At 37.1% G+C, this 12,079-nt stretch overlaps 1 protein-coding gene across 1 annotated transcript; it reads left to right on the top strand.

The window, feature by feature from the left end:
* The first annotated feature begins 3,601 nt into the window (after positions 1-3,601).
* LOC136672006 (mast cell protease 1A-like) lies at positions 3,602-8,440 on the top strand. Its single transcript, XM_066647940.1, has 5 exons — positions 3,602-3,659; positions 4,724-4,874; positions 6,226-6,373; positions 7,641-7,871; positions 8,121-8,440. Exons 1-5 carry the CDS (start codon positions 3,602-3,604, stop codon positions 8,274-8,276), a joined length of 744 nt encoding a protein of 247 aa, XP_066504037.1. The 3' UTR covers positions 8,277-8,440.
* The last annotated feature ends 3,639 nt before the right edge of the window (positions 8,441-12,079 follow it).

Here is a 12,079-nt window from a genome sequence, read left to right as displayed (position 1 = left end):
GACTATGCACAGAAATATAGTAGTATCATATTAATTATTATAATTATTATATAATTGCGAGGGATTCAAACATCAGAACATATAAATGTCAATATGCTACAGAAACACAGCATGTTGGGTAAAACACTATGCTGATAACTTTACCACTAGCTCCACTAGAACCCAGATAAAACCATCTGATGAAATGTTTATTCTTATCTTTGTTTTTTGGGGTGTTTCCAACTTCCTGAAGATGGTGAAGGCTACAGAGGAGCCTCAAAAAACCTCACAAATTTAACACAAATTAAATTCAGAATATTTGGGCTTCACAAGTAAATGAAGCTGTGATGGACTTCAGAGTTTTGTGCTGCGGTACCTGAGAGTTTGTGAACCCTTTAGAATTTCTCAAAAAACATTTGTGTTGAGGAAGATAAGGCAATATTATCTGTGAGTGACAAAATTGTATGAATTTTTGTTTTCAGTGCGTGTTGTGACTCCCTTGTAAACATTTCCATTAACTGCTGATCAGTCCTGCACATGACTTAAAGGGTTTTAATCTCGCTCCTTCAAACAGAACAGTTTCAACTAAGGAAGTACCTTATATGAAATTCTTGCACCAGGTTCTTCCAAAGGATTAAGATCAGGACATTGACTTGACCTTTCCAAAACATTAACTTTATACTTTTTAACTGTTCTTTGGTAGAATGATATCTGCGCTTAAGGCCTTTGTCTTACCACATGGTCCATGTTCTCCTGAGATTCAGTTAATAAACAGATATCCTGGAATTTCCCTTAACAATTTGGGATACTTCAGGATTCAACGTTCCCTCAATGATGGGCAAGCTTTACTGATACCTGAAGTTATGTAATAACAATTTTGCCACTAGGACTATGCTCAAACTCCTCCCCTCAGCCGTAGGGCGTAGAATTAGTATGGACAGAAGTGACTAGCACTGACTAGTTTTTCCTTCTAGGTTTGAGCACTGACTAGATTGTATTGTATATTGCACTTATTACGTTTTGTTCGCACTGGCCTTTATTCTGACAAGTGTCTGAACTTTAGTTTGAGTTTGGACTCTAACCTATTTGGATGCTGGACCTTACAAAATACACTCATCACAGTTGTAAATAATCCTTTTATCTCCAACATAGAAACTTTATATGGGAAAGAAATCTTGTTAAATTTGACATGATGTTAGGTCACTGCCAGTTTGTTGGTGGCTGGCTTCAGACGTATAAAAAGAAGCATGTGCTAGTCTTCACAGTTTTTCAGCATGGTTTTGAAGGTAAACTTTTTCCCAGATAGCAAAGAATATTTGGTCCCAATCTGGCCCGTCTGCAGACCTCTTATGGCCCACATTTGGCTTGGAATGACAGCAGTGACTCAGGGTGAGTCTGGGACAAGTCTAGCCCACACAACAAAACAAATGTCTGTTATCTGGGTTGCTATTTACTTTAGGCTTAGGTTTATTGTACAGGTATTTATATTAGGACTTGTCATTCAGTGTACTCTAAAAATGATTAGTAACTTCTTTGTGTATGAAAGGTATGTTGTGAAAAGTGTGGGGAGGTGAAGTACCAAGGCCTTAGGGTTTAAGGTGTTAAACCTATACCATTGTAAAAGAATGTAAGTTTAAAAGTTGACTGAATATGGATGAAGCACTGTCATTAGAACCTTCTTTCATTCATTCATTCATTCATCAAAGTTGTGGTGGGTCCAGAGCATACCAGGAATCACTGGGCGAAGAATGCTACAGAAACACAGCAAGTTGTGTAATAATTCTATGTTGATAACTTTACAACAAGCCCCTTTGGTCACAATCCAGATACGCTATTTTTATTGATCAACTGCTGTCTCGTAAAAAAAACACACATATGGCTGTCTCCCTAATTTTCAGTGCAGAAATTAAGGGGTCAAGGCATGCGTAGAATCCTTGAAAACCTGTTCTATCTCCATTTAATGGAAAGATTCTATTTCCTACAACCATTTATGGAGACGGCTCCACAGTTATTGGCACCAAGGCAGCACCCTCCATGATGGAGATATACGTTTTTTTATTTTATAAATAAAGATTCTATAATAATTAACTTCTTATTTCAGAACTGTCTATGCTACAAATGTAGAACAATGTGTAATATGAGAAAGACTGAGAAAAGGGAGTTTCATTATCATTGAGCTGCTACTGGTAATGTTTTCATTGCTTTCATTGGGCAATATTTCAGGCGCCCGGTTGAATGCAGAATCACAGCTATCAAAAATCTTTGCTCTGAGAAAATAGCAACATATATTTAGCCAATCATGTTCCGTCAATTGGACACCTCAGGGGTGCATTGTCTATCGCCCTAAGCAGATCAGTTAGAGGTGAATTCAGGACACCTGGGATTATTTGTAAAGAAACTACAGGTCAAAGAGCTTGGGCCAAACACACACACACACACACATACATACACATAAAAAGGGAAAAACAGAGAGTGAGAGAAAAATCTTTGTGATGCTTCACTAACCTGTACCATGGAGAATATAGCCTATCATTGCTACTATGGGCTCAGCAATGCAGAAACTGCACTATCTAACTTTTGTAACTCCTGGAGGAGGGTAGGGGAAGCCACAGAAGCGAAAAAAAAATAACATAAATAAATAGATACATTTGTTTAAAATTGATTAATTTTTCTCATCTTTACCTGTCGTGAAAATAATTTTTGAGTGGACTGTATTTTTGAGAGTAAATTATGTGGGTCATAAATACACTTGGAAAACTCAAATTATTAGACAGATTTATATATGCTGCCCTATCAAAAATGTAGTTCTTGAATAGTAAATTAAAAGGAACTATAATTACGTATTTAAGGGAATCCGGTTCTGATTCTAATCATGTCTGGTAATCAGATTATGAGTAGTCTTAACACGACTCAACACAAGTTATCAGCTTTAAGAAGGTTTATTCAGAGGGGAACTTGCAGGGCAATTTAGGTTTTGTAATGGCTTAAATTTGGGGAAATATTCACCAATAAATTTTACTTAAATATTTATAGTTTGCACTGAAAGAAATATTTATGGTTTGCACAGCAGGCAGTGTCGCTGTCACACAGCTCCAGGGACCTGCGGTTGTGGGTATACGCCTGGCTCCAGGTGACAGTCTCTGAGGAGTTTGGTGTGTTCTCCCAATGTTCACGTAGGTTTTCTCCGGGTGTCCTGTGTTCCTCCCACAGTCCATAAACACATGTTTGTAGGTGGATTGGCGACTCAAAAGTGTGAATATGTGCCGCCCTGTGTATGTCTGGTGCCCCCTCCACGTTATGTTCCTGCCTTGCGCCCAGTGAACCTGGATAGGTTCTGGACTAACTGCGATCCTGAATTGGCTAAGAGGTTACAAACAATCAATTAATGAATAGTTTGTACTACAGGCCTACTTCTACTTTTCACAATTTGTGTGCAGTAGTAGGAAATAATACATATTTTTACTGCCATATTTCATGTGAAGTCAGCCGTTGATTCTTTTTGACACTGTCTCTATGAAAGTAAACCACACAGGAAATGTACAGGAAATTATCTATTTTTAAGGAGGAGCCATTAGTATTTAATATCTTCTCCCTCACTGTGGAGAACATAAAGCATAGAGTCATGGCTCTGGTTCATCTGCTCCTACTGCCGGCTGTACTGCTGCCCCTCGGTCACTCAGGTAAGTGTCACACACACATAATCACACACACAGTCTGTGTTGTCCAGTAGCTCAGGGGAAAATTGTCAGCTTTCAGCTCCAAGGGTTGAGGGTCTAAATCTTTGGTTGTGACGGCTGTCTTCTCTAAAACAGCTATGAACCCTATACTATTTATAGTGCTCTGGAAGGTTAATTGTGTGGCTGGAGAACCCCCAAGTGCTACACCAATAATGGCCATTTGCAAAGACTCCAACACTACATTGGCCATTGGCTCACATTTGCAACAGGATTAAACTGTAACTTGCTCTGGATAAAAGAATCTGCCAAATGAAATCAAATGTAAATGTGAACAGCTCCAGTGTTTGGGAAGACTGGAACAATGCGGAATCTTAATTATGAAATTAGAACAGGATACAATTTAAGTGTAATCAGAATAAAAAAGTATGATTTCTTTTTTAATTTACACGTGTCGGCGCATAAACTTCTTAATTCTGTATATCACCTAAAACTGATTAGTAAACTTGAACAGTCAGTTCTATAAATGCTTTTTGGACATTTAAAAAACTCACAAATATCTCAAATTATGTGCGGCAATGGCTTAAAAGTTAGAAAACTGAATTTAGAGACAGCAATATTCACACCTGAAGTGCCCTTGCACAGAAGATTGAAAATTGTGAAAATTTTAATTTGCAAACTCTCAAAAATGTTGATTTATTTAAGCAAAATGAAGATTATTGGCCAATATTTTGATAGATTTTCTTAAACAAGGATATGTCTAGAAGAAACATATATAATCTAAGAGCTTATTATTACCTGATCATAGCAGTCGACTGAACATAATCAATATCACAGATATAAGAAACGTTGATTAATTTCCATTGATTTCATTTACCAAGTTTGCTGCAGTATATCTTTTAAAATGTACGTTGTTTAATGGCAGTGGCTGGTGATAGAGCTTTGGTTCAGTGTTGTTTCTGAGAAGAGTGAAAAATATACATACCAGTAAGTACTTATAACCAGCATGTCTCTGTACTGAAATCCTGCATCTCTCTCTCTCTCTCTCTCTCTCTCTCTCTCTCTCTCAGCCAGTGTGAATGTGGGTATCGTGAACGGCACAGTGGCAAAGCCCCACTCCAGACCCTACATGGTTTCTGTTCAAGGAAACAGGGCGCACACCTGTGGGGGTTTCCTCGTGTCTGATCTCTTTGTCATGACGGCTGCACACTGCTGGACAGAGTATGCTCTTTTTTTACTGAATACTTTTGGGCAAACTGACCTTTTTATCTGACTAACACTTCTGCCTAGTTTCTGTTTGTTTGCTAAATTGAAAATGCACAAAAATAAAATGTGGCCCATGTAAAGATTATGGCAGATTTCTTCATTGTCTGTAAGCGCTTATTCAATTCAGTGTCATGGTGGGTCCGGTGCCTACCCGGAATCACTGGGTGCAAGGCAGAAACACACCAGTCCTTCACAGGGTTACACACACACACTTTTGAGTCGCCAGTCCACCTACCAACATGTGCTTTTTGACCATGGGAGGAAACCCACACAGACCCAGGGAGAACACACCAAACTCCTCACAGACAGTCACCCGGAGCAGGACTTGAACCCACAACCTCCAGGTCCCTGGAGCTGTGTGACTGCGACACTACCTACTGCACCACCGTGCCGCCCCATGGCACATTTAGTATATATGTCAGGATATTTCTTGTTTAACAGTACTGTATACTTAACATTATAGTATTTTTGAAGTCTTATTACATCCTGCAATAGTTGTTCTTCTGTGTTTTAATTAAAAATCACACTAACAGAAATGTAATAGTCACTATCATTTTTACGCTTCTTTCTTTCCCATAGATGTAAATGTAAGTAAGTTACAATAGTTACACTTCACCACACGTCACACACCACACAAGGCAGGAATACACACTGGGCAGGGTGCTGGTCCATCACAGGGCATTACACACGAACATAGTCACTCACACCTGTGGACAATTTCACACAGTCAAGCCACCTATCATGTATTTTTGGATTGTGAGAGGAAATCTGAAGTAGATCTATACAGACGAGAATCGAGCCTGCAACCCCAAGACTCTAGAGCTCTGTGGCAGCAGATGTTTACCCTTTTTAAAAGGGACATTTTACATGGAGGAGTTTAAAAACTCCAGCAGCACTGCCGTGTCTGATCCACATTTATCAGTGCCACACACAGTAACACACCACCACTACCTCATTGTCACAGCAGCGTTGACTCACTGAGAAAGTAACCCTGTATGTTCAGTGGAGCTGAGATACTACACTCATCACAATTGTAAATAATTATTTTATCTCCAACACAGCAACTTTACATAGGAAAGATAACTTAGCTTGTTAAATCTGACATGATATTAGGTCACTGGCAGTTTGTTGGAGGCTGGCTTCACACGTATCAGAAGAAGCATGTGCTAGTCTTCACAGTTTGTCAGCATGGTGTGATTGTGTGTAACCTAGTAGTAATGACAGAAGTGGACAATTACTAAACTGGGGAGTAAACTGAGTAAAGAAAACCATTTCTCAACAAGTTACTGTCTCTTGGTTCCTCTAGTAAAGGACTGGATAAGGCAGAAGTGACAGCAGTGATCGGAGCTTATGATCTGAAGTCCAATGACTTTGAGCGTATAGCAGTAAAGGAGCACCACATTCATCCAGAGTTCCAGTACCCTCCCTACAGCAATGACATCATGCTTTTGAAGGTAAACTCTGCTATTTACTGTCAGCCTAGCTTTATTGTACAGGTATTGATATTAGGACATGCCTTTCAGTGTATTATAAAATTAATAGTAACTTCTCTGTGTATGAAAGGTATGTTGTTATGAGTGTGAGGAACTGAAGGTTAATGGTGTATACGCAATATACTACAATATAGGAGGATATTTCTGCTAGAAATAGATACATTAGCACTTTAGTTACATTACACTTCAACAGAATAAAGGACTCTTAGGAACTCATTCACTACATAAAAATCAACTCAACACTATTTCTATAGGATACTCAAGCCCACTTTGGTTGGTGAGTCTGTAGAGCAGAGGTATTCTAACTGTGGGGTGTGTGATGGGAACAGGTGAGAAGCAAAATTGGAAATTGATCTTGGTTTGCATTTTTATTTACCATTTTCATATATTTCACTATCCATTTTGGTAATGTTGGTTTATTTTACTACATTACTAAATGTTTATTTAATGGACTAAAAGTACACAAACATTTCTTTGACTTAAACCAGACTAAATCTGAGAAGAATTCAATGATTAAAATAAGACTAAACGTAATACACATTTTAGTCTAAAAACTAAGATTAAAACTAAATAAAAATCAGCTGTCAGAAATAACACTGTGTCCGTGTCACTGCAGCACTGAGAATGATCCACCACCAAATCATACTCTCTGCTCTGTGGGGGTCCTGACCATTGAAGAACAGCGTGAAGAGCGACAAACAATGTGTGCACAGCAACAGATGGACTACACTCTGTAATTGTAGAAGTAGAAAGTGCTCCTGTATGGTCAGTGAAGCTGAGACAATGGACAGTGAATATAGAAATAAGGAAGAGCACATAATATTCTGATATGACTCTGTATTGAGTTTACACAAGAGAAACAAACAAAATAAAAATCTAAAGGTTTTACCTGGAATACTGGAACTGGAATAGAACTGAGGAAAGTTATGAACTGGATGAGGAGAAAAAAATGATGTTATGTTCATATCTGCTGAATAGAGGAGAAGCTTTTTTTTTAGATTTTTTGTGCACCTCAAAATAACAGGGACTCAGAGCAGGTTTAAATTAAGAGCAGTGCTGTTAGTAACCTTACTGATTCTTAAACAATGCAACCCCAGAACAACATTCAGCAAATGTAATTTTACCCAATATTTATTCTCGCACCATGCTCCATCAACCAGATTCTCTCATATTAATCAAGTTCAGTTTTGTTTACAACATTTAACTAATTTTCTTGCCTTTGTTACAGCTAGGAAAGTCGACTGAAAACAGCAAGAATGCTGCAAAGATTTCCATCTCTAAACTAAGCAAAGACATAGATGGGTCTTGCAGCGTAGCTGGTTGGGGAAGAATTAAAACCAACGGAACTACTAGTAACGTACTTCTGGAGACGAACGTCGACGTCTTTAAAAATTGTGGAAAATTCTGGAACTACACCAACATACTGTGTGCAGGTGGTAAAAAAGGTGGAGTTTGTCAGGTAAATTATCCCTAAGATTAAACCCCCTTAAACCCAAGTTTTTACATGAAGATTTCGGTTTCCTGGATCAGGTTTAAATCTTGTAATAAACTACCCAGCATTCTGAATTTTAGTAGATTAACTACTAAAAGTACAATTTAGTCAAGGTCTAAGCTTTATCCCTGGTATGAAAAAAAACAAAAAAATTAGCAGAAGCTTTATAAAGGTTTAGTTCAGCAGTGTGTTAATGTTGCTTATGTTTTGTTGCAGGGGGACTCTGGTGGTCCTCTGGTGTGTAATAACACTGCAGTTGGCATTGTTTCCTTCACCGAGGAGAACAACTGTGACAAACCCACAAAACCAAATGTCTACACTAATATTTCTGCATTCATGCCCTGGATCAAGAAAATCATTGAACACCAGTAATTCCACTGTAAAGAGGCCTTTATTTGGTTGTAGTGGTGTTTCAGTTCACTGAAGGAAGAGCCTATGTTGTTAAACCTATGCCATTGTAAAAGAATGTAAGGTTAAATGTTGACTGAATATGGATGAAGCACTGTCATTCGAACATCATCTAGAACTTGATACTTCACTATAAATAAACCATTTCTGCCTTAAAAACCAGTTGTGATTTTCATCACTACTCCATCACTACAGATGTCATTTGTTATCTCATGCTGTATACTGCAATAATAACTACTTATTTGAAAACTGAGTATACTACAAATATAAAACAATGTGTAATATAGGAAATATATTGTGGATATAGAGTAATGTTTCCATTGGCTGCAGTAGGCAATATGTTGAATGCTGTAGGCAATATGGGTGAATGCAGAATAACAGCCAATCAGAAACCGCTGCTGAGAGAAAATATGCAGATATCAACATAATTTCAGCCATTGTCCTTGAATTGGACATCTCATGGTACTTCATATTTAACCCTGAGCAGAGTCGCTTAATGGTGAACACAGGACACCTGGTTATTATTGGTAAAGAAACCACAGGTCAAAGAGCTCGGTTTAGACACACACACACCTATACACACACACGTATACACAAACACACGCACACAACGAGAGAGTGACAGAGAGAAAGAGATGCAGTGTTCTTTGCATATATATACAATATGATCCAGCAATATGGGAATTCCTTATAATGTTTTATTGGTGTTTTTGCTAAAACATCAGCATGTTTCTGAACTAGTCTCTAATGTAATGATTCATATAACATAATGTACCTTAAATCTAAGCACATTAGAGCTGAAATTTATTTCAATTTTTATAACTATTCATTTGCTGATTGTTTTTTAATGTCTATTAAAATGACTGATATTCACAGAGCTTGGGTGTTCTGCAGTATTAAATGTTAAATTGCTATTGGATGGTTGTTGTAACTGAAAATGTGGTGCAAACAGTACACCACAATATTTTTCACCAGCCGCCATTGGTTATTGGTACCATGATACAATGTGGTTTTGTTAAATATAATTAGTTATTAATAAGGGATTGTTTTCCTCACAATATATTTACTTCAGTTAAAGGAACACTATGTAATATTTTTACCTTAAAATACAGCTTCAAAATCATAGTGATGCTTCACTTGCCTGTATTATGAAGTATAGAGCCTTTCATTGCTGCTCAACTCAGCACTGCAGTTACTGAACTATGTAACTTTTGGAGGAGGGTAGGGGAAACCTCAGGAGGAATAACAAAAACAAATTTAAAAACGTTTTCTGAAACTTTTTCTCATCTTTACCTGTGGTGTTAATAATTGCTGAGGGGACTCTATTTTTAAGAGTAAATTATGTGGATCATAAACACACTTGAAAAACTGAAATTATTAAACAGATTTATATATGTTGCCCTACCAAGTTCTTAAAGAGTAAATTAGAAGGAACTATGATTACTTATTTAAGGGAATCCGTTTCTGGTTCTAATCATGTTTGGTAATCAGATTATGAGTAGTCTCAACATAACTCAACACAAGTTATCAGCTTTAAAAATCAGCTTTAATAGTTTATTCAGAGACGAACTTGCAGGGCAGTTTAGGCTTTCTATTATGTAGTAGGCCTAATGATTTTGGGAAATGTTCACCAGTACATTTTATTTATATATTTATGGTTTGTACAAAATTACACTTTTCACAGTTTGAGTGCAGTGGTAGTAAATTACATTTTTTATTTTTCGTATTTTGTGTAAAGCCAGCCATTGGTTCTTTTTGAACTGCTGCTAACCAAGCATCCCTGGACCAACAACAGCGCAAGGCGCTTGTGGAAGTACATTAGCGGCCCAGTTTTGTTGTTAGCTGTAATACCAGAAAATGATAGAGCCAAGATCAATCAAGAGTTGAAAAAGAAACCAAAAGAACCCCATGTTAACATCCCATACTCAGCACTGACTCAGCAATAACTCTGTCTCTAATTTGTGACACTGTGAAAGTAAACCACACACTCTCAGATAAGAAATTATTATTTGTTTTATTAAGAAACAATTGGTATTAAATATAAAATATTAAAACAAAAAGCATAGAGTTATGGCTCTGGTTCATCTGCTCCTACTGCCGGCTGCACTGTTGCCCCTCAGTCAGTCAGGTACATGTCAAACACACATAATCGCACACATAGCCTGTGTGGTTCAGTAGCTCAGTGGAAAATTGCCAAGTTTCTGTTCCAAGGGTTGACTGTCTAAATCTTTGGTTGTGATGGCTGTCTTGTCTAAAACAGCTTTGAACACTGTACATCCATCATTCATATTGTTTCTCATTAATCAAGTTCAGTTCTGTTCACCAAATTTGTAACTAACTTTCTTTTAAATTTGCTTTTGTGAGTGAATGTGTGAGTGTCTGTCGCCCTATGAAGGACTGGTGCCCCCTCCAGAGTGTGTTCCTGCCTTGTGCCCAGTGATTCAGGGTAGGCTCCAGACCCAGCACGACCCTGAACTGGATAAGCGGTTACAGACAATGAATGAAGGAATGAATATTTAAAGTGTTTCTCCTACACTCTTAAAAATGATGGTTCTACAAGGGTTCTTAATTAAAGGAAATGGTTCTTTGCATCATAAAATGGTTTTTCATATTGATAGATAATGTGCTCGAGATGTTTCTATATAGCACCTTTTAGAGAAGGGTTCTATACGGTACAAAAAAACAGTTCCTCTATTGTTACAAGCTTGACATCATAACAATATAGAAACTGAAAGTTGCTATATAGAACAATATATAGCACATTCTCCATCAATTTGAACTCTTCAATAATGCAGAAATTCTTTTAATCATGCAATAGTTTCTTCAAGTGTTCAGGGTTCTATATAGAACAGTTTTCTTTACTGAAGAAACTTTGATCAATTTTTGTCCATGACAATGTGCAGAAAGAGAGCTATATAGTAGTATCATATTAATAATAATTATTATTATATAATTGCAAGGGATACTACAGAAACACAGCATGTTGTGTAAAACACTATGTTGATAACTTTACCACTAGCTCCACTAGAACCCAGATAAAACCATCTGATGAAATGTTTATTCTTATCTTTGTTTCTTTGGGTGGTTTCCAGCTTCCTGCAGATGGTGAAGACTACAAAGGAGACAAAACCTCACAAATTTAACATGCAATTTTAATTCTGAATATTCAAAAGCAGTAAATGAAGCTCTGATGTACTTCACAGTTTTGTACTGTGGTACCTGAGATTTTTTGAACCCTTTAGATTCTCCCTACATTTCTCAAGAAAACAATTAGGCAAATAAGGCAATATTATCTGTGAGTGGCAAAATTACATGAAATTTTATTTTTCTAGTGTGTGTTTTGAGTTCCTTATAAATATTCTCATTAACTGCTGATCAGTCCTGCACAAGGATTTTAATAAATCCAAACAAATGATATTAAATTTATTTTCATTTTCTTCGCATTTATTAAAATAAATTTGTTTAACATCAGAATTGTAACTTTTCCAAAACAGACTAAACAGCACAAGAGTTTGTTCAGTAAAACAACTACTGGATTAGAATTTAATGAATATGACAAATCAAAATTAAATGAAGAACTGTGCAAAACCAGTTTTTCTATACTTTTGTGAACTTGAGAACAAACCACCATCTGGAAGATGAGTGCAAATCACTGTTCAACAGTTCATTTATCAAAGATGCAGTAAAATAGGAATTGTCTCTCCCTCCTTAAAGTTCCCCCAACCTTTTGAGACTGACCTTTCCTCAGTACATCACTCTGCTGGTTG

Source organism: Hoplias malabaricus, chromosome 16 (genome assembly GCF_029633855.1).
Source record: "Hoplias malabaricus isolate fHopMal1 chromosome 16, fHopMal1.hap1, whole genome shotgun sequence".
Lineage (NCBI taxonomy): Eukaryota > Metazoa > Chordata > Actinopteri > Characiformes > Erythrinidae > Hoplias > Hoplias malabaricus.
Note: the sequence above shows the minus strand (reverse complement) of the source record. Positions and strands in the feature narration are given on the sequence as shown.